General features: G+C 40.8%; 1 protein-coding gene across 1 annotated transcript; it reads right to left on the bottom strand.

Annotated features, from left to right (window-relative positions):
• Positions 1-1,421: 1,421 nt before the first annotated feature.
• Positions 1,422-27,653, bottom strand: CCNJL (cyclin J like). The gene is made up of 5 exons (XM_069773192.1): positions 27,464-27,653; positions 16,129-16,339; positions 5,709-6,008; positions 4,716-4,875; positions 1,422-3,674 (listed from the first exon to the last, which is right to left on the bottom strand). The coding sequence occupies exons 1-5, from the start codon at positions 27,539-27,541 to the stop codon at positions 3,227-3,229; spliced, it is 1,197 nt and encodes a 398-aa protein (XP_069629293.1). The 5' UTR covers positions 27,542-27,653; the 3' UTR covers positions 1,422-3,226.
• Positions 27,654-27,873: the final 220 nt, after the last annotated feature.

Genomic DNA, 27,873 nt, shown 5'->3' with positions numbered 1-27,873 from the left:
ATTAAATACCACCTGTATGCTTTACTGATGAGTTGATTATACTGATCAAAGAGCATTATATCAACTTTAAATTGTTCACTACAGTGTGTAAAACTTGCTAAAACAAAAGGATCAAACAGTGGCTTTGACAACTTTGCAAACAGCAAGTTGTGGCTTTCTCACAAATAGCAAGATGGTAGTAGTTTCCTGTTTAAAAAAAGCAGCAAGCTACAGCTATAAGATTTTTTTAAAAATAAATACATTTTAACCTTTGATGCCTGATCAAATTTAGCAGACTTTTTTCCACCTGTATCCCTGCTGTAGCTCTTGTCAGGACTCACTAATACAGTTTTTCTAATTTTAACATCAGCTTTCTCATTTGTTTGGTTACATCTGCAACATCGTCCCATGTAGGAAGGTAACTAGTGCCATACCCCATTTTGTATTCCTAGCCATGTTCCTCTGCATTTGCTTCTGCAGCAGCCTTTCTTACTTCAAAGTCTGCCAGAGAAGTACGAGTTAATCAGCATGTAAAAATTCTGATCTATGACTATACTGCAACTGACAGCATCAAACAGCACAATCACAGGGTGGGAAGTTTTGCATCCATTTGTTTAAAAATTAACTCAGCTCTGCATGCACCTCTGCAGCTCCCTCCAAAAGTAACTGTGGCAAAAAGTCTTCAGAAAAGTGTCCTTAGGTTGGCTGAACTTTATTCTACATTCGTTCTTCATGAGGAGGTATGTTTTCACAAAAAAAAAAAAAAAAGTCACATGAAAAAGTATTTCCTAGAAATTAAATGTGTGGAATTGCCACAAACACTTAAAGCATTTTGGAGAGAACTGTCAATCGAAGCAGTATTAGGCCAACTCAAATTCTCATAAATCTTTTTCCCTGTCAGGTTCTGCTGTGAGACTCAATCTGCCCCAACTCCACCCATGATACAACAGCACAATCAGAACCTAGAAGTCAATGGACAACTCCTTCTTAGAAAATACAGTTACCAGAAGAAAGATTGAACATACAACTGCATTCTCCTGTTCAGCCTTTCAATCTCCTCAGGTAAGATGGCACCCCCAAGACACACTGGCCACGTGAGCTGGAACAATCTGTTCTTATATTGGTTTATGTCCCTACCTTGTCTCTGCACATTTTCTGCCTTTCTTGTGCAGTGGCCAAATTCCTTATCTGCCTAATCCCTCACAATTTATTATTTGGCAAGGCCTTTCCATCACATTTGTCCTACCACTCTTCTGTAAAACATTGAGTGCTCAGATCAAGTATTTTTAAGGTATAAACATACATTCTTGACTAGCTCTTAGAAGCTAAGGAGGAACACTCGGGGGGGAAAAAAAAAAAAAAAAGGAGGGTACAAAGAGGGTACTCCAGTTGTGTGCTTGTTTATTGGAAACCTTCACTGGGAACTTAGCAAGTATTTTCACAATTAAGCACGATGGCGGTCCAAGGTGTAACACTGCACATGATGCAAATTATAAGGATGATAAAAAAAGAAAAACTATGCAACAGTACCGCCACATATATGTTGTTCTTTACATCTGTCAAATGACATAAAAAATACACTAAAGTCTTCTGAAAATAAAGTTTAATATAAATACAAAGCCAACAGAAAATGAACTAAGTTCTCTAAACTTCTAGACTAATTTCTGAAGAGTACTGCCTCTTCATTTACAGTTTGCTTTTTTTTTTTTTAATAAAACAAGATTCCTCTAGCCTGCAGAATGGAAGAAATTATTAACTTGATACCAAAAGTTGCATTCTCAGAAGACAGTTACACAAACACATATTAGCATGCAGGCCAGTTTCTCCCCTCCACCCTAAAACACCCTTAAAAACAATTATCTTAAAAATATAATTTAAAACAGCACTGTGACATGACTTGAAAAAATTGCCCCAAGTCAGTAAAAGCATATTGCACATTACTTGTATTGCTGTCCTGAGAACCTTCAGAGAAAAGACAAACCAAGAGTACTGCCTTCCAACAAACTTACAATATAGTGGTTGCATATATCAAAACTAAAGTTTCACATTTGCAGAAGTCCATTTCTTGTAAATATCTACATTAACATAAAAAACACCTATACAGTTTTTTGAACAATCATCCCTGGTTTCCCTTGAGAGAGAAACCTTTGGATATGTGACAGTAGGTGTGGAGGCAACAGGATCTTCAATTTACCAGCTAACACTTTCCAAGAGAATGCTAAAAAGGTATTTAAAAAACTAAGTCAGCATTGTCTAGCACTGCAATCAAACTCTAATTTCACAGTAACGTTAACCAGTTCCCCATCTCTGCCCCCATTAACACCAGTTCCTCTGTCCTGAGCCTGAACTACTGCCACAAGTCATTGAGCTCAAAAGATGAAATAACTGAAGGCAATGAACCTTTCAAGAGTTTTTCCAAGAGGATTTCTTCAAGTAACAGTAAATCCCTGATAAAGCTCATGAAGAGTTTTATTAACAATAATCTCCAGTCTCAAAAACAGCAGAACGTTAAAGATCCAAGAGATGATTTAAGGTTTTGGTTTTGTTTCTAAAATACTTGAAGGCAGAGTGATGTTCCGTTCAGCAGCAGCACATTTAGATTCCAAGAGAATTTTAAGTCAAAAATGCTTGATAGTCTTCTGGCCCATTTTTCTTTTTTTCCTTTTATTCTGAAGTCTTACTCTTGAACTATCACTCCTGCTCAAAGAAAACGGAAAGTGTCCTACACATAGATTTCTGCATAAACTAAGTTCGCATTTAACTGATACCAATTTCAGTATATTTTAGTAGAAGCTTCCAGTAGTGTAAGCTGCCACTGTTCAAGTGACATGTCACTGGGAGAGACGGAGAGCACTCCGTGTTTTCCATCATCTCTAGGTACATTGCTACTTGGCCAGAAATTCAACAAATGCTCCAGCCTGAAATAACTCTTCAACACAAGCTTTCAGCCAACTCTGACAAGTCACTAACTGAAGACTAGAAGGAAGTAACCTCCACAGGGTTTCTATGCAGATGCCTCTCAAAGTGGCATTGAATGAGGTGTATTAATGGATTGGTGTTTCTCTCTCTCATTAAGAGCCAAAGGTACAGCCCTCGGCAGAAAGGCACCCAGGTTCCAGTGATCGGTGGATCCAGATCGATGTCCTCTGAATGAGTCATAAGGATTACTGTTCCTTCAGATACACATCTTGTATCACATACAGGGTCTCTTCTTCAGCTTCTGTTCACCTTTTTCTTCTGTTAATATTTATCCATCAAAACACCCAGCTGTATATGAGTGATGACCACTGAAGTAACTACTGCCATAAGCCGTGGAAATGCAGTGTCTGGGCTCTGTTCCTAACGCTACCTGCACAGCAATGGGCGTTTGGATGGGCAGAGTCTGGGCAGATGGCCGAAGGCTGGCCTGAAGAGCTGCATAGGGGTGCAGTGAGCTGTCAGCGCTCCCAGCAAGCAGACCACTGGGCCTGTGGGCCTGTAAGGAGTCACGATAAGCAGAGCACAAATCTTGCACTGGCGACTGGAACTGGGAAAGTGTAGCTGAATGCTGGGCTAAAGGGTGATAACTAGATTGCTGGAAGAGAACTTGAGTAGTAGCTTGATGGCTCAGATTTTCCACTGCTTCCTGTTCTTGATGTTGAATTGTTACTTGCTTTTTTAGGTTACTGGCTTCTTTGATGTCATTCTCATAATATCTGAAAAAAAATATAAGTAAGATTTATCAAAGAGAGTTCACAGAGCTTGCATGTGTCTCGAAGTTTTCACCAGTCCGGCTACATCATCAGCTTTTTGGCTCTAGCAGTATGTGGTAATCCTCAGCTGCTTTCCACAATTAATTTATAATTATCCTGCTGCGATCTTCGCACACTAACATCAGGTTTATGGATCATTTTGCATCACAAGTATATTTTTACTGATGGGCTGGTTATCTTGGAACCTTAAGTCCACAACACAAAGACATTTTGAAACACTCTGTGTAGGTACTTGCAGAGTATTAAAATGCATAGCTATAAGGGAACAAGGCAAATTCCTGTTAGATATTAGGAAGAAATATTTTCATGCTTTTGATTATCATGAGAATGATGAAGCACTGCCAGAGAGGTTAGGAAGTCTCCGTCCTTGGAGACAGTCAAAACTTGACTAGACAGCACCCCAAGCAGTCCGATTTAACTTCATTTGGCCCTGCTTTAAGTAGGAATTCAGAAGGCCCACCATCACTCCCAACCTAAATCATTCTATTAAACTTTTTTTATTTTCCATTTAGACTGTATGTGCTCACATACCAGACCAGGATTGATGCATTGCAGTCATGTCCTTTACTGAAAAAAAAACCCAAAGAATAGTTCTGAAATGTCTCCCTACTGTATTCTTGATGTTAGAGATACACTGGTGTCTCTCTGCAGCAAGTATATTGCAGGTACAATGAGAAAACAAAGGGAAAAAAGCTTTCAACCACCATCCATAAAAGCTTCCATCCAATCACATAGACAATGAGTACAAGAAAACATAACGAACACTGAATTGTGCACTCCATTCTGCATTGCAAATGTTGTTAAAATACAGTAGTTAATAAAGTGACCTGATATTTTTGCCTTTTATTACTCTCCCCAAACCGAAGATGGAGATTACTGGTGTAACATTGTACTATCTTAATTCTAGCTAAATAATTACTTTAAAAAAAAGGAATATTAACATCTTCCTAAGAGACAAACAGGTTACTTTCTTTCTGATCTTACATGAACATAATTTCGATGCATTGGGCAAGATGTTCCCAGGAATAACATGTTAGCAATTCAAGCTGTGTTGTCCAGGCAGGAGAAATCTGCATACAGATACGTGAGGCACACACACAAGCTGCAGCAATCAGAGATGGACGAAAATGGAGGAAAGTGTGATCTACAAAAGAAAAAAAAAAAGCAAGAATTGTACTCTTACTAATCACTGCAGTGAGCCTATTATGTGTATACATGGCAAAACAGGACAAAATTAAATCTACAACTTTGTTCCACACATCTCTGAGTATTAACTCATGACCAGAAAAAAGTCTCTCAAAACTGGATCAAGCTTTCCTGAAGATTTCTGCACCACTTGTTCATAACTACTATCAAGGTTTCACTGTAGTTTCTTTCATTTCAGAAAAAGCCATGAAATAGACTATGCTGAAATTTGTAGACTGATCTCACCTGAAGCAAAGTTAGGTATTGACAATTACACACATACTTACATTAGTGTTGAACCTAGCTTATGAGGATGCTGCAGTTCACTGCCTCTCACATAGGCAGATATTGGAAGTGATGCTGCAAACCAAATCATTAAAAGCCCCATCATTCTAAATATGTCATGTCTTGCAGCACAGGACTCTCTAAAAAATATCATTAAAAAAGATTCAGACATTGAACTGCATAATATCATGTCTGCAACTGACAGTAGTTCATACTCCACGGCAGATCAAAAATTAGACCCCATTTCTGACAATCTCACCAATTAGCGTTCTAAGCTGAAGAAAAAAGTTGATCTCATCTACAGATTTCTGAAAAGAGACAAGAGGCTTATGCGCAAGGAAGGAACACTGTACCATTTACCATCTGAAATAACTGCAAAGAGAATCCATTCTGCACAGATAATTTTGTGCAATCCATATTATGACAAGCTTTAAAGCCCTTATCTCTTTCAGATTTTTGCCTTTTGCCAAATGGAAGATCATTCTAGCACAGAAATAAGCCTCTTACCTTGCACTGAGAAATCAAGGAAATAATACGCATATTTCTCCAGAAAATCTTTGGTTTTAGTCAGTGAGGTGATCGGCCAGCCGTTGTGAAGGTCATTCTCACCAATGGACACATAGAGGTAGTAGTCAATGTAGTGTGCTGGGGTTGGTAGACAGAGGTTCCAGTTGAAGTTTTCCAAAACCAGCATTTCCATTCTAAGCAAATCTTTCTTGTCCAATACTACATTCACATTGCACATGCATGCCAGGTTATTTACGTGCTCCAGCTTTGGAACTTTGTCTTCTTTTTCTTCAAATTTACCTGCCAGAAGAGATGGTTTTCAGATAAGATTTATCATTACAATTGAGTGGCCAAAAGCCAACAGAGAACACTCCCAAAACCAGAAAGTCTAACGATTAAAAGGTGTTTTTTAAAGATGGACAGGAAGTACAGTGACACAAGTAGCAAAGAAGCAACAGACTGGTCAACATATTCCTATATCCTTTCTTATGGGTTTGTTTGTTTAATTGTTTGTATAGTATTGATGCCAAAACCCAGACCATAAACTCATTAGGATTACAGATAGTTTTTCTGACAATAACTGGAAGCGGTTTTCTGAAGGGCATTCGGTCAAGTGTGAAGAAAGCAAGCAGTATGGGGAAAATATGGCAAAGGAAGATATAATATTGAGGGGAAAAAAGCTCCTTTGTCATGGTTTAACCCCAGCCAGCAACTAAGCACGACGCAGCCGCTCACTCACTCCCCCCTCCACCCGGTGGGATGGGGGAGAAAACTGGGGAAAAGAAGTAAAACTCACGGGTTTAGATAATAACAGTTTAATGGAACAGAAAAAAAAGAAACTAATAATGAGAACACTAATAAAATGGCAAAAGTAATAATAAAAGGATTGGAATATACAAATGATGCACAGTGCAATTGCTTACCAGCCACCAATCGACACCCCATTAGTCCCCGAGCCACTGTCCCCCGCCCCCATTCCCCCCAGTTTCTATACTAGATGTGACGTCACATGGTCTGGAATACCCCGTTGGCCACTTTGGGTCAGCTGCCCTGGCTGGGTCCCATCCCAACTTCTTGTGCCCCTCCAGCTTTCTCGCTGGCTGGGCATGAGAAGCTGAAAAATCCTTGACTTTAGACTAAACACTACTTAGCAACAACTGAAAACATCAGTGTTATCAACATTCTTCATATACTGAACTCAAAACACAGCACTGTACCAGCTACTAGGATGACAATTAACTCTGTCCCAGCTGAAACCAGGACAGTATGGAAGCTAAATGCACATGCTACAAAAAGGAAGACATTAAAAACCCTTGGGCAACACCACCTTTGCCCTTGCTGCTTCAGAATTTCTCTTTGTTCCTTCCTGTCTTGGAGGGCCTCATTAGCTAAGGTCACCGAAAGGCTAGGAGAAGTACACTGTAACCAAGTGATTAACGTAAATAATTCCCATGGGGTTAGAAGAGAGCATACATTTTCACAGTCAAGATAGCTGAGCAAAGCTGCACCTTTTTCTAAATTGTATTTACCAGCCTACTGAAAAAGCAGTAGTCTCTAGAATGACTCAATTTTCATCAGTAGCTACAATGTGCTGTCATTTTGTACAGAAAAACAGAATCTCAAGTCTATTCACCCTTCTTTCATAAAAAACTTCCAATATCAGATTTGATTCCCAGAATTAGATCTATCAAGTAATAAAGCAACAGTGTTTTCTTAAGTTTGCAGTAAAGTAACAAGTCTTCTTAAATTCACTGTTGGTTTACCAAGCCAAAAATGACCTATCTTCCAGCTACTCCTTGTTCAAGAGCTAGCAACAATCACCAGTAATGTTTCCAGTACAGCTTAAAGAACATCCCTGCTGCAAAATCCAAATCCATAGCTACTTAAAGAGTACTCTGTAGTTATTTTTCCTCTTTGTTCTTGAGGGCATATATTCCACAATTGATTCTTGCTTCAGTTGTCCTTCCATTGCCTCTGTAAGAGTCCTCCTTTACCAACACAGACCAATTGACAAGACAGTAGGATATCATATGGCTTCGGAGTATTCTTACCAAATCTAAAACCAATAAAAATGCGTGTTGCACTAGAAAATTATTTCAAAAGGAAGTAAGATCTTGCTATCCATTTAGGATACCAATTCTATCCACAGTGTCTCCAGCGTATTAAAAACCTGACAATTTTCTGTACTATTAGCAGCTTAAATGTCTTTTAAACACATTTAAAAATGGATTTTCCATCTTTGAGCCTGTTCAGGTATCATGGATATGAAATGCATTAAAAGTAATATAGCAGCCACCTCACCATAAAAGAGCATAATCATGAAAAACAAAATTCATCCATCATATGAAGAACAGGAAAGGATTGTGGGCACACTGTCAGTGAAAAAGCCCTTAAAATTCAGGAGTCTGTACACATGTTCATGAATCTCCTTGTCACCTGAATTTAGAACTGGTTAAGAAAAATGAAATTTGAGAGAAAAGTTAACCCTTTGTTCCCCACCCCCCCTACCCCCCAAGGTGATGTCACAGCCCAATACAGAAATTGAAGGAATATGCTAGCTGAAGTAGGAGAAACCACTGCATGCCCAGGAAACTAAGGGCAAGATCTGTCATTCTGGCTTTCAAAAGGTCCAGTTCCTTCTTTCTTCCCACTCAACCTTGGAAATTTTAAAAGGTCAGACTATAGTCTAGAGAGCAGACTACCAGCACAGCAGTGTTGGGAAGGTATCATACCAACATAGGGCAAAGCTATTTGACTTGACCAAGATAATTATTTTTTTAAAGTTAAAAATAATTTACAACAGCTAAATTTAGTGATTTAGATTACTAGTTATTTATTATTTTCCCCCTTCTGCTTTCCAATACACTAGTTCCTAGCTTTAATGTTAGATAAGAGCAGCCACTGCAGCAGATTGGACACACCAAGTATAAATGTAGCTCAGTAAGTTGAAGAAAGGCTCCAAAACTGAGTTGGGAATGGAGGGAGAGAAATCAACTCAGAAGTTTTGCTTCAAATAAACGGTAAAATTTGAATATGAGCTACTTTCCAAAGCAACATACAAGCAACTTGATAACATTTTCTTTCCCAATTCTACCTCAACCTAAGCACTTTGCTTCCAAGTTCACCAAGCACTTCCCTATTTTTAAACTGAAATCTGGAGAAGACAACAGAAGTTAGTTCATTCCATCAGATGAAATTGATCAGAAGCAAACTGGGAAAGAACAAGTTTAAGGTGTTTTTAAAATGCAGTGTGTCCTTTTCCAGTTCCCCAATTTTCCTAATTTAAAGATATCGGAATATACTATTCCTTTTTTTTATTCCTTCAGTTACACCAGAAACTGAGATTCTATGCACAGCATATTTGTGCTGAGGGAACCAGGACCTCCAATACAATTGCTGCAAGAATATTAAAGGCTCAGACAAGACAGTTGGAAGTCTGGTATTGACCAAACAAGTAACACTGACTGGTTTAATCAACATCAGGGTTTGGGAAGAAAAACAAAGCTGTTTCAGCTACATTATCACTTGGAGTCTGTAGTTTGAAGTTCACGAGAATTGTGTAAAAGTCATTTGCATGCTTTTGAAATGCCACTGTAGACACCTCAAATTAAAAGTTTGCTATTGTGTTCTGTGCTCCAGTTACTGATAAAACCATTTAGTTGTCACTATTGCCCTCAAAAATAGTTTTGTTTTGAGGTAACAGAATCATAAGCCTTTGAAGCAATGCTGAATTTAAGTAGTATATGGATGCTGCAATTTTTTATACAAGGAAGCCTACTGACATCAATAGGATGAATAAAATAAGATGAACATTTAGGTTTACATTTGTGACCAACTTTTTTTTGTAAAATCTAAATAGACTGGGGCAGCATGGGACATTTTTAAGAGTGTGTAGTATTACTGTAATTAATGATGCAAAGATTTTCCATGTTACTTTAGATCATGTTCTGCCCCACTCTGAATTCTACAATCAGATGCTCCCCCAGAAAAAAAAAAAAAAGTGAGTGCTTTTTATGTTTCACATTCACACTTCTGTTTTGATGAATGAAAGCCGAAGTCCTGTTGTCAAGGGGAACAGGCTTAAGTTACAAAGAGTACATGTCATTAGTACATTTGTCACATTATCAAAACAGCCTATCAATCCATGCCAGCTTTTCACTAGGAAAAACCAAAGGTCTCAGAGAAGCATCGCTGCTGTCAAATGTACCCTGAAGAACTGATTTTTCCACTGTAGGAGGCAAGAGTCACACCTAGCGATGCAGCATGCAGTTGAGACTGATTACTGGCAGCTGGGTAGATGATCTTCCTTGGGTTTTTCATGGGTAGCAAAACAAAAGCAGACCATGCAGGCAATTTGTTTTATTACATTTTCAGAGTCCTTGAGAAGACCAAGGAACAAAAAGGACTGCCAATTTAAAGAGTCATTAAGGTGTAAGTACTTTTTGTCCCATAAACAATTAAAATCAATCCAAAAGTAGGATAAACCAGTCAAGCCCATCTATCCTAGCATAAAGAACAGACATTTGGCTGCTTACGCAGCTGAAGGACTACTTTCCTTTACTCCTGCATTGTTGCAGGGGGTACAACAAACTTTTGAGATTCTCTCCCAATGCTGCCCTCCAATAGAAACATGGCTTCTAACTGTCCTCTAAGCAAGGCAAGAAAGAGACAGACCATTTTAGAGATAGCCTGCTTAATTCCTTTTTCTGCAATGTCTTTCATCTGTCTGTACAATACCTAGCACACACACAAACCACTTAGTTCAAGGCACCTGAGTTTTTAATGCCTTACTATTAGTAAAGTTTAATTACTAAAGAAAATATTCTGTACATGTTACAGCAGCAGAGAAATAAAAGTAAATAAAAAAAAAAGACTAGAGACTAAGTTTTGCACTAATCTATATGCTGGACTGACAACCCACTGTTATCTTTTATTCAAAATAAGTAGTTCAGCTGTCTTTAGCAGAACAGTTACCTGCTCAGTGAGACAATAAACAGAATATGGATCACAAAACACAGTCCAATAGAAAAGCTGCCTGATGTCTGACAACAGCTCCTTGAAGTCAATGGGGAATTAGGTGATAAAGGATTACCCATGCCCTAAACTCAGCCCATTTAGCACAGACATCTTTTCTTGCTCTAATTTCCTTTATTGTCCTGATTTAACTCGGCTGCTGAGAATCCACTGGCAGATGAAGGAGCTGGGCAAAGTAAAGCCAGGAAAACCACAAGAAGTACCCAAGTACTCTCTGAAGCAATGCAGCACTGGATGTGCTGAACAGTAAGCTAGCTTTGCTTAAAAAAAAAGAATACTCAAATTTAAAAACTGTTATCATGTCTCCATAGCAGCAGAAGCCTCTTGAAGAAGAGGGGCCATAAGAACTAGAATTGCTGGAACATTCAATGCCGCTGAATGGCTGAGAGAGATGTTGCTTTTATCAGGTACTGAAGCACGTGCTGCTGAAGAGGGTTAGCTCTTCAGGGAAGAAAGGAACAGCTTTTAAGACCCAGCTAGGATTTTACAGCAACAAGCAAAAGCTGCGCTGCTTTAACTATACTGATACACCATAACAGTTCAGTCCCTGTATACCACAGTTACAAAACCCACAGAAGAAACAGTCACAGCAGTTTAAGACTTACTGCCCAGGTGCTCGCTCTCTCCCCAGAGTTTACTGCTCCTGCAGCTGGACCATCTGAATGGACTGCATCAGTGCATCTCACCTACTTTGGGGCAGCTGGTTTGCACAGCTTTCAGCAGGCAATTTGAGCCAAGTAGCACTAAAGCAGATGGGATATCTTTACACAATCCCTTTTTCCAACAGAGCACTTAGGGCTAGAGCACCTTAAAATATCACATTCATTTTCTGTAATAAATCGCCCAATGAATTGCAGTGCAGAACATTACAACCTGCTGCTGCTCAACAGTGCTCCTCTACAAGGGGCTGCCTTCTCACCTGCCAGGTGAGATGAACTGAAAGTTCCTCAATTCCCTTCAGGCAAAATGTTAGTTAAACTAGATCTATCCACTTACTGAAAGCCAGCTGATTTTGTCTAGAGAAAAATCAAAGTTTACACAAAGCACTGGGATGTTTTGGGAGAAAAGGAAAGTAGTAACATTTTCAGCCACTTACCTGTTTGCAAAGTGAGCATCCATCCAGAGCCTGGTGCAAAGAGAGCAATCCTGGCTTCTGTGCAGGTGCACTGGTAACTATCCTGCTCTAGATGCAGCTGGCTTGCCTGAAGACCACCAGTCCTAGATGCCCAGCGTTACTTCTGACCAAAAGCCAGCATGTCCCTGACCTAACAGCAGTCAACCTGAGCAATCACTAGTCTGCTTCAAGCAAGGGACAGATGGATCATCTTGAGCAGTTAAAACCGCTGGACTTCACTAATGATCTTGCAGCAGCAGGAACCTACAATCTCTTGTATTACCACAGCTGGACATCAAAAGGAGGTCCTCTGTCTTCTAATTGTGTACCTAGCCAAAACATCCATGTAGACCAGGTCTTTCTGTATTACAAAAACATGTTTAGTTTATGATTCCGATTTAGATCATAAAGTTCCCTTAATGCAAGTGAAAGAGACAGACTAAATATTCTAAATACATTCCTAAAGTAACTGTGACATCAACATTTCCAGCCGCTTTTCCTTCCCTCCCCCAATAGCTTTCAGTTCACCTTTAGATTACTGTGAACAGTTTTTACCATTCTTTTTCAGAACTGATTCAGGGGAAATAACAACCATTGATGACGTTAGTAAACTTCAAAGCTTTTATAGCTGTTCTGAGGAGCTAAACTATCTGGCAGGAATTTCCAGAGGCCTTCTCCAATTATCACACTGTGCATATATTTCAAAGAAACATACATCTTCCGGCTAGTGAACAACTGGATGATTTGAGGGACACACACCCACATTCTTCTCAACTGCCGCAAGTCCAGGCTGAACATTACTTGGCTGCTAGTGCAATTTTTTTGGAACAGTATTATTTTCTCACTCCCTCATCTCTTTCACAATTGCCACTGAAGTGGGAAGCACTATCATCATCCAGTTTGGTTTCCCCCTCTGGAGAAACTGATGAGCCAGTCAAAGTGCATTTCTAGAAAACAGCAAGAGAAATTAGCTCCAGCTAACTAAATGACATCTAGCAAAACGCTATGTTCTCCATCATGAGAGCACTGCTGTTGTATGCTATCGAAAATAAGCAACGGCAATGTTTATAGGTAAAGGAGAGACAAGTTTTTGAGATCCTTTAGATCCGAGATAGAAGCAACAAACTTCAAAGCTAAACACAAGTTTACAACAATTTCTCTAGGCTTAAAAATTGTCCTTGACTTGCATTTAGCTTAGAAGTTTGTTGCTTCCATTTCAAAAGTTGTGTGTCTAAAAGCTTCTCTATTATGCCCCTCCCACCCCCCAAGAAACCCACACTTACCATAAGTGGGAATAAGTAATCTTGCCTCTAACTACACCTCATCTTCCTTGTGGTCTGTACACTACCCTTAATCTCTTTCTCTAAGGAAACAATCAGGAAGGAAACCCCAGAGTTTCTCAACATGTGCTTATAACAATTATTGAAAGACAGTCTGCATTAAACATTCATCTTGTTATGACGTAAACACCACAACTACTTTAAAAAAAATTAGTTTTTTTGCTCTCTACGGTGAAGGTATAAAATTTTTTAGAAGTACAAGTGTCTTGCAACACAGCCTGAAGAGCATGTTTGCCACAATCCTCTGCTGAAAAACTGTGCAACTTCCTACAGTAATGCCTTGTGGGAAGTTCTAATTAGTGCATTTGCAACAACAGGCAAGGGACTAGTTTTCTTCTTCTTCACTACAATGAGAACCTTCTAGGTGACTTCAGGTCAATACTTCTGACTTACTCAGAATCTTTTGCTACAAAACAACAACAACAAAAAAAAACATAGTACAAGTTTTCTTCCATTTTATGTAATTTTGAAAGTAACAAACTAAACACAGGAATCCCCATTTACTGTAAAGTGGCTTTTCCTGACTTGCATCACTTTGAAGTACACATACCAAAAAAGAATACCCTTATTGCACATTAAGATGGCCCAGACAGTAAACAACAGAGCTTACTATGCTCCCAAAAGTCTCCAGACTGAGCCCTAGCGCTTTAAACCTTATCTATACAAATTAATTAGGCATTAATTTTGTGCAAAGCTGCTTTAGTTCAATTTTCAATGTTTTGTTTCTACATGTTGGTAGGACAGCTGCCTTTATGGTAACAGACCTTTTCCCCTTCCTGTAAGGGGTGATTTAATTCCAGATCAGGAGGTATACATGCTACTGCATTGCTCTAATCTTAATTTTAGAAAGCTTCTCACACTCATTAACCCACTAGACTTAGGCTTGCTCTTTTAAGCAAATTGCCTTTTTTTTTTTAAGCAGGCAGAAGTTGCAAAACATTTCCCTCTAGTGTTATCATAGGGCAGTTTGTGAACTTCCTTTTGCTTCACAGTTGCATAGAGTTGGCCTAAAGTTGCATTTACTTCAGTCATTTACATAAGGAAAATCTTGAAAGATTTTTTGCTTCTTTTTAAATCCTGAAACCTACAGAAGTCAGCAGTCCAGCTCTCCCAATCTGATATAGTGAACATCTGCCCAAGATTTTACCAGTGTACAAACTCTGACAATTCATACAAAGTTTGAGGATACTATTTTCATCCTATCTGCATAGCACTGGAAACATAACCTATAGCTATGAATTCTTCTTCTAAATCCAAATGAAAAGTTATTAGAAGAACTGTTGAAGCATCAATTTTATGCTGGGGAAAAATGGAGGAGTATAGCTGAAAGTATCAGATTTATCTAAAGAAAATCCTATTCTCTCTTCCTGAAGGTAACATTCATCTATGCACTTGGGAAAATAATAAAAAAACCCACCAAACCCAAAAAACTAGCAATGCTGCAAGGCATCTTGTAGTTATGAGGTTACCCAAAAAAAGAAAAAGAGATGGTCTGAAAGCTGAAGGAGTACACGTCTGAGCAGGCATCAGTCTCCAGGCTACCTGAAGCTGGTATTTCATTCAGTCTGATGTGTTTGAAATTCAGGGTACAGTTTCATAGCAATTTACAAAACAGCCCCAGCCCCTCTCCCCTCCATTGCATGAGCCCAAAGCTTGTCTGACCCCTCAGAAAAATACCTCTCTGGTAAATAAAGAAAACAATTCCTCAGCTGGGGTGGTTTTCTGCCAATCTACTGGTCTGAAGGAGCTAACGAAAAGTTCAGGTCAGCAGAACTACAATATCTGAGAGCCACTTAAGCTGCTCTAAGACTGCACCTACAGCAACCATTTACATTCTTCTTTGTTCCAGTTTTAATATTGGCCTTTTTTGCAACATGAACCAGTAACTGCTCCACATAATTCACCATCTTCACTGGAGTCGGATAGATAGCAATGCTTAAATATACTAAGTGCATGGGGTTATTTATTATTTTACTATTATCTCTGCAGATTCAAGGAAAAGCAGCAGCAATCCCAAGTCCTGAGGGGTAAACATATAGTATCACCTTCTTCCCTCAGTAGCTTCTGGCTCTCCATAGTGTTTTTTACCTTAACCAGTATGACTACTTGCACTTTTCAGCCATTAATGCTCAAGTTTGCATAACTTTTGTTGTCCACAGTAGTGCATTGCTCTACATGGCTCCCATATGGCAGGATAATTTCTCTGTAACCTAGAAACAGAGTCTGCAGGGGTAGACTGCAATTCCTTGAGCCACCAGTCTCGCCTTCCCCCACTTGCACAGCACTGGCTGCAGAGAAGATTTCAAGATAGCACTAATGACAAATGTTCAAGATCATTTGCTAAATGGATGCCAATACCGAAACTTTACTGTTACGCAGCAATGCCTAGCTATTTGGTAGGAGCCCAAAACAAGCAATATGCATTCCAGCATCATCAACACATCCACTAAGTGCCTCAAGAAGCAAATTTTCCTTTGGCCCCTGTATAAGAAACCTGTGATTTACAAGGAACTGATTATGCCCAGCGATCACAACAGAGGCACGGATTGTCCAAGGACAGATCTCCAGGAGAGGCTGCGTGTTACACAGATGTCATTCCCTACTACCAACTCTTCCTTGGAACTAACCTCTCCCAGTCTTGCCACTTTCTTCCCACACCATCACCCCCTGATCTTTACTGTCCCCATCCACTGACCCAGCTTCAGCTGCCAAAACTTCCTCTGCTCATTAACACCAGCATATAAATGGGTAGTGCAAGCTATGCAGTTGAGCAGAGCGTATTAACAGACTGCTTTATGCCTTGACTTGGACTTCATTAGGCCTTATCCTAAGTAGGTGGAAACTGTCAACATAGAGAAAACAGCACATGATATATAAGGAAAACAACCATCTGCTGAGAAAAAAAAGCCTTAATATACAGCAGCTGACTTACTTGCTAGGAGAAGACAGGCAAATGAAATGATGTGCAGTTGCTTGACCGTGATATCATAGCGATCCATAAAGTGGTCCAATAAATAGATAGCAAGATGCCGGGCCGTGGGGCAGAGATTGCAACGGTTGCTGAGGACAGTCAAGAGATCAATGAAGTATCTGCGCATCCCAATCTGTGGCGAATGAGCCTTATACATAGGCAACTTAAGTTCCTATGGGGAAAAAAAAAAGGGATGAAAGAGAGGTACTGAAACAAATACCATTTCAGTGTCTGGAATCCCAAACCAACACCCACCACCTGCTATGGCAGATGCTTAGCAGCTACAACACTATGATTGACACAGGAATCAGGGCTGGATTACTGTATGTTTTGACAGTTAACTTCTAATACTTCGGTCATCCACGCACTTTCCTCACAAGCATTAAACACATAGTCAAACACTAAATTACAGTTTAACCCGAGAACAACTTGCTGTTGCTTTCTACAGAACACCAAACTTCTCAGCCATTAAAATTGTTCCTGAAGGACTCCTTTTTAATTTTTTTCACCCAGATCGGACTGTTAAGTAAGGTTTTAACAGAGTTTCATAGGCAAGAAGGTCAAGATACGTTTCTCTGATATTGCCCCTTCTTCAGTTGCCCAAGTTACTACATCCTGTGCCAAAAAATGCATAGGTCTTTAGAATAACTAACATCTACCTTAAACATATTAAAAAAATAATCACATGGTGCATGGCTGCAGCAAGAAACAAAAGTAGGCATTAACAAGAAAAAACAAACCAACAACGGGAGAATGATTAGACTTTTCTAATCATAGCAAATTCCAGTATGTTCTGTAGTAACCTGAGTATTACAAAAGTTAATTATTGAACTGACAGACTGTATTTCACATGTAATGTAAGAATTTTCATTTTAAAGGGAGAATTATATAAGGTTTTGGTCTACCTATGCTAGGTCTTCACCTGCAAGGGTTTTTACACACAGGTTTGTAGCCACTATGCAAAGGGTAGGTTAAGGGAAGGAGCGAAGATCCTTGGGAATACCTGCAACAAGCTAATACCGCTTAAAAGTTGACACTTTCTCACTTTAGACATGGTCATATACTAATGCAATTACCGTGGCCAGACTTTAACTAAAACGCGCTGAATACCCGTTGATAGGCATGGATTAGAAAAATACCGTTTCAGCAAAGTATCTCTCTCAGTAATTTGTCAAGGTAATACAGCATTTTTGCATTACATATATTTGAAAATAAATTAGCAGTAGTACAGTGCTGCAAGATAGACGCGTGGCATACAAAGCACTACATAGCAGGTAATTTTACTAAATCAATCATGACTTTTAAAAAAAAAAAAAAAAAAGTGTTGAGAGGAAGTACCTGCACTGGCTACCCCATTTACACAAGTAAGAGGCACCACCTTGCACAGGCAGCACAGTGGTTGCCCACACTCCTTTCATCCCCTGGAAGGGGACATTCCACAAGGAGGTTCAACTTATCAAGGAAAAAATAGCTACACAATGAGGCTCAGAGGGGCACACATAACTGGAAACCAGGGAGGCTCCAGAACGAGAAGCAGCTTACAAAGACAGCAAGCGGAGTGCTGTTACGGATGATTGCTTCCCAGGCCTTTTTAAAGAAAGTCAGTGAAAAAACCACATTCCGGACCAAACAGGCACATGCTGTGGACAGGCAAACAGCCCTTTGAAACCTGGGACAGCCTTCACTGGGGGATTATAAAGAAATCGCCCACCAGTAACAATTTACAAAGCAGGGAGACAATGGAACATGTTCCCCTGATTGTTTTATACCCAGAAAAGCCCCATAAATTTGATTTTTCGATTGCCTCATGTACAGAGATTTCAATCCGTCGGTACAACTGACATACACTGGTTCAGAGCAGGAATTCATAGCGTACCTGTAACATGAATGTTCTGGCAGAAATGGTTTCGAGCTCAGTGCTTACATCAGTTTAAATAACTGCATTTTTTAAAATATGTCTATACAAAGCCCAAGCTATCATAAGATCAGGTGGCAATTCTACCTCTGAAATATTTTATTCTTCTAGGTGGCTGGTAGGAGCTTCAAGTTTTATTTTTTGAAATGTGCTTCCTGTTTCCTGGGAGCTAAGTCTCCCAGCAAAATTATACTGTATACTCTGAGGTCAGGATACATATTTAATGTGAAATTTGCTTTTTAGACCATAACAACAAAGGCAAGAAATAAACAGTAACTCCAGTTATATACATCTAGTCAAAAAATCCGACAAGTCCAAATGTTACAGTTCAGTGGGTGAGCTTTAGAGGCTCAGAATGAAAGGTGAGATCTGGAGATTTGCATCCGAACCTCAGATGCTCAGAAGCCAGAACTACCCCTACTCAGCCCACTGCGCTAGAAAATTCGAAGACCAGTCAAAGCACTGAATTTAAGCCAATAGGATTATTCTGCTACTGGTTTAACACAGACATTTACTCCCCTGTAAGCCATCTGCTTTCTTCGGGTTTTTTTTTTTATTTATTTATTGGAAATCGGTTGCTAGTAAAGGGCGTAAGTGAGAAGCGTTCTCATGCTGTTCCCCAAACACACCCACGTGGGCTTCCGTGTAACGAGACTTGGCAGCACAGAGAAGGTTCAACTTCAGGATTAATGTTAGGAGGAACACAGCCACGTGCTGGGGTTTCTTACAAGATCAAGTTCCTAGGTATTAATTGATCCAGGGTAATTATCTGTGTATAGGGAAGAGCCTGGCCCTGCACCACATAGCAAGAAGCAGCTAATAAGTAGTTCAGTAGGGCTGCTTTTACACTGACAGATCAGTCTTAAATGATGAGATTTTCTTTTAAAGGAAAGCGAGGGGTACATAGTTTAACAATGCAAGAGCTGAATAGCAGGCTTAGGGTTACCAACACTGTTGGTACCATCAACCCCCCACAGGGTTCTTTAGCATAAGTTCGTCAAGGAAAAAAAAAATTACTCCTTTGAATTCAAAAAAATGCCTTTGCTGCTTTGGGCACAGTGATGCAGGATCAGCAAATACAACTATATGGAAAAAACTTAACTTTGGGGGACCAAGAATAAAATAAATCGTTTCCATTGCTTAATTTTTCTTCTATCTCCACTAAAGGAACACAGAAGAAACTAGGAGTCCTGCTGTCTGCTGGAATTGCCCTTTCATGTGCTGCTTCTGCTTATCTTTGACCCGTTCATCTGTATCTACTTCAACAACTTTGCTTTGGGCTACTGAGCAATTGCTACATTGAAATGCTAAAAGCAGCAGCACATAAAAGGCTCACAGGTGTCTTGGAAATTACTTAACAAGCTTTGCTCAACATATTGATCGGTGTCTCTCCACAAAAAGCATCCAGAAAGTCACAGCACAGACTTTAAAGGGATCACCGCTTAATCTCAGAACCTGAAAAGTAAGGCTTGGACGGAGAGCCAGTGTTAAGGGTGAAGACAATTTTTAGGCTGCCACCTCCTACCAGCTTCAAGACCTGACCTTCCAAAAGAAGGGAATCAGTGTAAACATTTTTAAGTGGTGTTGGACGACAAATCTTCCTCAGCAATCACATCTGAAAGACAGCCAGGCTCCAGACATGAGCCATTCGTTCACTGCAGAGACACAGCCCATCACCTGAGCACTTCAGCTGGCACCAGTCAGTACCTGAGCTCAGGAGACAAGATTTTGTCTGGTTTGGATGGTTTTGTAACTGGGCTGAGCAAATGCACTTCAGAATCCATACCTAAAGCTGACGCTAGGCAACAAGACTTAAACTAAAGCTTTTGAGTAGCCACGTGAAGGCTAGGCGTTCACTGGCCATTTGAACTAATCAGCCAAACAGCAATTAAGGTGGAGAGGAAGAAAACTTAACAGGATCACTTCCTCCAGCTCCCTTAAAGCAGCAGCTGGTACAAGCCAGTCTACCCAGCACTTATCTTCATCAGAGTACCACATCAGATGGTTTGGTTTTCAACATGGCAAGAAATTCCATGCATACATTTCTTCTGTCCAATTTCTTTTCAGTAAAACTGTTCTCCCACTGTTATAAAGCCAGTAATGAACTGACAAGCAGCCAGGAGAAAAAAAAGTTAGCAGTAGAAAAGTTAGCAAGTGATGTGACGTTATGGTAATAAGTCACACTAATAACGATCAGTTCTTGGAACAGAAGTGGAATTCATCAAGGTATTTTAGAACAACTCACAGGCTTTTTGACAAGGAAAATGAAATGCTGTAATAAATATGCCTCGGGTTCTGAAATTCAGGGAGATGTTAACTGAATCTGGTTTCAGAGCACTTGGACTTAGGTTAGGATCTGTTCTGTGCCGCAGGTCAAACATGCAGCATCTCCTGACTCCCTGCAACAGCTCGGGTCTTTCTTACTGCTCTCCTCCTCTCAGCACCAGCTGTCTCAGCTGCAAGATATCCAGCTGCTGCAGACGGGCATCTCCAGAGAGCTGCATACCCTGTGAAGAGCCAGGTAAATCACCTTCTCATTTCTGGAGCAAAATGAAGCACCTGAACCAGAGCTACTTGGCAACAGTAAAGCCTATTCATCTAGAAACAGCTGTTGCAATACTCCCCTACACAGACACAAGCTTCATTTACTAGTATGAACTTCATACACCTCTCATTATTATTCTTTTTTAATCTTATTATCTACTTCTCTTTCTGGATATGTAAACAGAATCCAGTGTATGGCCCCTGCTACCACAGCTCACAGATGTTCACCACTGATCCTAACTCAAAATCTGAAAAAAAGGTTCCAGCTGATGAACAAAGATACCCAGTGAAGTATAACTTAAGTTTTGACAAGTTCTCCATGATTCTTATTAATCCAGGGGAAAAGTATATAAACCCAAGACACCATTTGTGTGGTGTCAATATAAGGCACCCAAATTAATAAAAAAACCTAGTAAAAACCATGTTAACTTTGGCAATCGTTTTGCTCTCTGTATGTTGCATGTTCTGGAAAAAGAGCATGTATGTGACTTCCACCAGACCCTTAAGAATTCCTATAGTAAGAATAACAGATAATGCAAAGTTGTTGGCATTAGAACAGGAAAAAGAAATGCCTGTAGATGAAAAATAAAGAGAAAGCTTATCTAGCAGGCTATTAACAGTTGTTCTTTGAAAGAGACAACCTCCTTCCTGTTTTGTGTTCTAACCAGTTTTCCAGCTTTGGAAGAAAGGTGCCAAACTGATCTCTTAGATATAATTATTGCACCGCACATGAGAAACCATTGAAAACTAACTCCTCTATAATTCATTATTTATGCGGGCAAGAAGGTGATATACAAAGAAAAATTTAGACTATGCTATTTTTTAATAGCAGCCTGAAAATTCAGAGCACTCTGCATGCTCCTTTGCTGCAGACTAGGTAGCATGCTACCAATTCAATTCTGCTACTAATGTCATGCTATTCTCTCTCCCCCACAGGAACAATCCTTCTGCCTCTGCACAGACTGCAGCACTATGCCTTCCAGTAACAAAATTACTCATACAAAACTTGCTTGTAAGCATTTCTATGCTTAGGCAGCTGACTGCCATTTAATTAGTCGTCAGAAAGGTTAAGAGTTAGTGTGTTTGTGAACAGACTGATAGTTGAGTACAGCTGATGCATTTAGCTTTTACTAATCTTCAAGTTGGCCAAACTCAAGGGGAAGGGCAAAGATAACTAACAGGGCAGTGCTCTTCGGGTATGGCCAGCAGGATGTGTTTCCTCGCAGAGCAGAAATGCCATGGTGAAAGTCTCTGAAACAGCCACACTCACTTCATGTGTGCAAGCACAAGCTGTGCTGTCTTATAACACGGAGACACCTATGATTATACCTGCTAGAAGATACGGCAGTAACAGAGTCTAGGATTCACTGCATGAGTTATTACTCCTCTGTTCAGCCCTGCCATAACCGTATCTCTCAGAGTCCTGAAAGTTACGGCATTTCCCATTATTTAAGCAACCTTCAGCCATTTTAGACAAGTCTTAATCAGATTTTAGGAGAAGCGCCAGTCTTGCACGGCGTCTGGATTCAGTATGTGGGAGTAAGAGACAAACCTGACAGAAACACATTTCAAGAAGGATGTCAGTTAGTTCCTCTCATTATTTCCAGTGAAAATTTAAAATCCAGAGATTTTCTAACAAGGAAGGGTACATGGGCAATATATCTTTTATTTTCCCCCTCTCATTCAACAGTAACCAATCAGATAGACAGAGCAACAGCTTAAACACACTCATTACACTGCCTAGATCAGTGCTGCCCGCAGCTACCCTTACTGATTTATGATACATTCCACTGATGCATGAGTGAAACACCATAAATTAAGATTTTCTTCTGTGTTACCACTGTTCCTACACACTCCAAAGGAGCAGCAAATTCAAGTGCATCTCCCACAAAGGACCAGAACCCTGGCCACGTAAAACAGAACCTCAAGTTCCAACCTACTCAATGACTTTGGCTTACACTGGGTTGTTTCACTTACTCTTTCAAAGAGCCTTCAATAGTTTTCCCCCTTTTACCTAGATTAAAGGCCATCTCAGACTACATTCTGTGCTCTTCATGCATCTCCCCTACCACCCAGTTCTGTCTTCCAAGATATCTACAGGTAAACACAGACTCCATTCCTTGAGATCTGAGCTTAGTGTAGACACTTAAGCTTCAGGCATACTACTGAGATGTCACATACAAAACCTGTGGCAGACCAAAACAGTATTTCAACTGTACATAAAAGCTTTTTGTGCTTGAACCCACTCCACCCTTCAGCATCCTCACAACAGTCCTAGGCATTTGAAATTTGCAGGAAAGTTGAACTAGTATTGTGCCTGAAAACCCATTACTTCACATGTTCCACTGTGGTATTTTATCAAGCTTTTCATTAAGTCCTTCTTACACTCTTCAAAGTATTCAGAAGTTCAGCAGCTAGTCTGAGAAGGATCAGAGAAAGGAGTGTGAAGATAGAAATTCCAACTTTAAGAAAAAAAGAAGAGAGATCATGAATAACCATGTACTTTATTAGGACACCTGTTCCTTTCAGCTTCATGCACATGCTGCCATCTATAACATAAGCAAGTTACAGCTAGCAACCAGTAATGCATTGCTGCTGATTTTCAAAAGCTAGGTTTTTTGTGTGTGTGTTTTCTGTTAAGTGAACAGATTATACTTTTGTTGCTGGGCTGCCAGTCTTGGATAAAAAAAATTATATTAATACACCTCAATGGCTGTTACACTTACTTTCTTTTACAGCTGATTCAAACTGGAAAGATGCATCAGAGTGAAAGGTTCATGTTTTAGCCTCTCTATTAAACAGCATGGAAAAGAGCACAAAACCTTTTGCATGTCCACAGGTATCCAGGACCGCTGAAGTTCTCATCTAGATTTTGTTTTAAAAAGAAAAACCCAGAAGCAGCATCTACACAACGCTCTAATGCCTTCCCTCTCTTCAGAGTGGTACTGTCTAGTCTGCACCAATCTGCGTTTCAGGCTGTGCCAGGCAGATCTGAACATATCAAACTTACCATTTAATTAAGCATTGAAGGGACAACCAGTTTTTAAAATAACAAGGACAAGAGCGTACTTACAGGCTAAAAGATAAAACAGTACCCGTTACATCAAGACCTTCACACTACCAACAGGTCAAGTAAACCAGATGCTTTGGCACAACTACAGAAAATACATACAGGGACATACGCCAGGTGCAGGGAGAAGAGGAAGAGGTTGTGTTTCTACCAAAGCTTTTACTGAAAAAAGTTAATAACAGGATCCTGTACTACTTCTAACAGGATGATTTAAAACTGCAAGAAATGCATTTATGGTGACAGTACTCAAAGACCAGTGAAGAATACAACACCATACTTCACACCAGTGAAGAATACAACAAACCCTGTATAGGTTACACTCCTGCTTCAGAGACTGCAGTCCAGACTGACACCATGGACAAAGCAAAGGGAAATGTTGCACGTCAAAATAGAATGAAACACACCGTGATGGTAAACAGCATTTCCTCATTAAGATCTTTAAACCAAGAAGAGCTGGGAGTCAGGTGTGGAGGAGCTTTTACCTAGAGGAAATCGCTCAGACATTTTACCACTTAACAGCAAAGCACTGTTTGCCTTCAGCAGAAAGAGGATCAGCTCTCCTCACCTGGCTGAAAGTAACTGCAGACAGTAATTTGGACTGCCTTTAAAAAGATCAAGTTACAATTATTAACCTTTTAAATTCGCAAGGAACTGGCTGAAAGTAACTGCAGACAGTAATTTGGACTGCCTTTAAAAAGATCAAATTACAATTATTAACCTTTTAAATTCGCAAGGAACAAGTCCTGTAAAATTTGGCCCTACTCTGAGAAGCTATGCAAGAGATAAATAAAGAGGGAAATGCAGGCAGATCTAGTAATTCTTATTAATTGCAGGAAATGAACATATCCTGGAAGGAAACAGCCCAACATAAGCACAAAAATGGGGGAGGAACGGCAAACAGACATCACTTATTTCTGGGACACTCAAGACTGCCTTCTAAAGCAAAGTATTTCCTCAACTTTAAACAACAAACAAACAAACTACGCCAACACTGACTTGTTACTCAGCTTTCCACACTTGTGGCATATTCAGGGCTACTGAAGCAGACAGAAGAGTTTTGCACAGATGTTGCAGTAGTCCCACGTCCAGAGGTCTCTGATTTTTGATATGGAAGTCAGCTGCCAGGCACAACCGGCACCTTTCCATTAACATTTACACAGGGCCACTGTAGAAGTACCAGAAAATATCAATGCATACAGACAGCACCTTTTTCAGCTTGGTGTGTGTTAGGCTCTTCTAGCACAAACACACACAGTATGCTCCAATTTTTATTTTCCTTCCTGGCTCAGTCTTGCAACAGGTTAATGTTCTGGCCTAATCCAGGGATACACTTTAACCTTTCATTTAAAGTCAAAGGATATGTGTAGCACTTTTGGAATTTAAGCATTTTGCTCCACTAGGTCAGCACGCTCAGTAACTAACACAATACAGTCCCGCTAAGCTGAATACTACATCCCAATAATCACAGCAGATATTTTACTAGTCAGACAATTCAGGGGCTATTAATTTCCTCCGCATTGAGCTAGAGCCTTTGAGAAGTCACAAAGCCTCACAGCATCTTTCAGCCCTCTCTGAATTAGAAGCCAGGTATACCACAAGCATTCAGTATCTGCTCTCATGCAGAACATATCCATCAGATACTACACACAACATCTGTCACAAAGGACACTAACTTTCAATGAGGTTAAGAAGAATTTCCAAAGCCAACTGGGGGGATGGGAGGGATGGCATAATATTTTTCCAGTTGTTAACATAAAACCTAGGGCATACATGTCCTACATTAATGTGTCTCAATTATTTTTGGGGGGGAAAAAAAAAAAGTGTTTCTAATGATCCTTCAGTTGTTTTAGGAAAAGTTATGTTATTTTAAAGGGGCATTTTATTCCTCACTTTAAACTCAGAGTTTAAGTGTGTTCTTCAAAAAAAGTGGGCTAGCCTGCAACATGCATTTCAACTTCCTTGACAAGCATCTTTAAGTAACTTTCCTGTCAGATTTACACGCTAAAGCTAAGGCGTGTTTATTCTTACCCAAGATCAGAGACACACACCGTTCCAGACTAGGACTCCTCAGCAAGTACCTTAAATCAGAGAGGTCATTTAGGCTTAAGGGTACCATTGCCTGAATTTTCTGTATTCCAGTATTAACATGCTAGTACACTAATAACGCACTAAGACACTAATACTCTAGTGAGGATGTCACTACTGAGGCTTATTTTGTTCTATGCAATGGCCATAGGCATCCCTAAAACTGGTCCATGCTCACAAAACTGACTTCAGTACCTCAAAACGACTTATCTTCCCAAGCTGTGCTGAAGGATCCTTTTGAGGGGTTTCACAACCTTCTACAGTAAATTCTGACACTTCAGACATCAAAAAAGCAAACCTTGGCAATATACTTAAGAGTTGTTTCTGCAGCGTATTACTTCAGGGAGAAAAAAAAATATCACAGAAAGTGAACCAAAGAAGTTTCAGGGGCTGAGATTATTTTTGCTTGATATATTTGCACTCTGGATTCTCATGTAGTACTTCATTCAAAAAGAAAAGACGTCCTTACAAGGTGGGTAGAATTAGGATTAGAATTGTCCACACAGTAAGAGTTGTAGACCTTCCTCAGAGCAGAAGCAGCAGAACAGCCCAGAGACCCTTCTCCCTCTTTGCAGGTTCCTTGAATTCAAAAATTCTTGTCATTTCAGCTGGCCTAGGTTATTATCCATATATACAAATAAGTTGTTTTAGCAATCTGGAATCATCAGATGCATCCAGAAAGCAGGCTGAAGAATGAAATAGTTGATTAAGAGGTAGTGGATACACTACAAAAAACCAACCCCAAAACAACCAAAAAACAAAGCTTCCCCCCAACCTTTTAACACCCTGTCAATTGGATTCTCTCAGTTATTCCTCCCCCCTGCCAGGAAGACCTGCCTCAGCTGGAGGACACGAGAACAAACCAACCCCCATTAACTCACCTGACACAATTTATTGCTAAATGCCTGTAAAGAAAACAAAGGGAACCGAATGTCCAAAGCACTAACTTTTACTAGCCATAACTTTAGTAACTTAAAAGCTGTGTCAAGTGCAGGTAGTCAGTCAGTATTTGCTGAGGGCTCTCTCTCATGTTACCCAACTAACCACGTTTAGAGCCTCTCTGAAGTTGGGAGTCTACCTAAGGAAACGTGAAAAGTAAACCAACAGCCTTAGTTCTACCGGCTCTCTGTACAAGTACGCCAGTTCATCAAACAGCGACCGGACTGTTTGGCTTATTGCAGGACATCTTACTGGTTTTCCAATCCATGAGTAAACGATACACAACTTCTAGAAGAGCCACTACAAGCCATGTCCGTACATCTCTCAGCTCCTCTACAGTCTGCCAGGGAACAGGGTCCTCCTACCTTTTCCTCGAACTGGAGCATTGATCTGTTGGAAGAGCAGCAACGCTGTTCCTCCAGATCCTACGATACGCTGCTTTTTGCGGGTCACCATCAGCACCCTCTTAGCATTTAACGCAACGAGTCGTCAACACCCCGGCTAAGTTAAAGCCACCGAAAAGTTGCAAGCGGGTACTTTTGGGTAGCAGCTTTCACAGGTTTGGTTTCGAACAGAGCCCCGGCAGGGGCTCCGTGCGAACCCGCTGCGGGGGGACCTGCCGAAGGCGAGATTTGCCACCGCCGAGCCGCAGCCGCGGGCCGGTGCCCGGGCGGTTCTGCCGGGGAGCAAAGCGCGGAGGGCAGAGCGAGGGGGACGAGGGGGAGAACAAAGTGGGACCCGACCTTCGTCCGCAGGGTCCGATGGATGTCCGCCGCCAGCTCCCCCTTCCACCACTGCTCCTCCATCCTTTTCCTTCCCATCCAGCCGGAGCTCCGGGACGAGACACGGGGCCGCCCTGCCGGGAGGGAGAACCAACCGGACCAGCGGCCCGAAGAAGCCCCGCGGCTGTTTCCGCCGGCCCCGGCCGCGGCCCGCCCCCGCGGTCAGGGCCGGGAGCCGCGGAAGGCGCCCATCCGCCGACCCCCGCGCAGACCCGCGGGCCCCGCCGGCCCCCAGCAGCCCCTCAGCGGGCGCCCGCCGCCCACGCGGGGCCGGGGCCGGGAGCCATCGCCAGGGCTCGGCGCTTTGTGCCGGCGGGAGCGCTGCCCGCGGCCCCGACCCGCCGCCGGCGGGAGGAGGAGGAGGAGGAGGA

The sequence above is a fragment of the Haliaeetus albicilla genome, chromosome 27, assembly GCF_947461875.1.
Source record: "Haliaeetus albicilla chromosome 27, bHalAlb1.1, whole genome shotgun sequence".
Taxonomy (NCBI): domain Eukaryota; kingdom Metazoa; phylum Chordata; class Aves; order Accipitriformes; family Accipitridae; genus Haliaeetus; species Haliaeetus albicilla.
The sequence above is the reverse complement of the archived record's forward strand: the minus strand, read 5'-3'. Positions and strand labels throughout refer to the sequence as shown.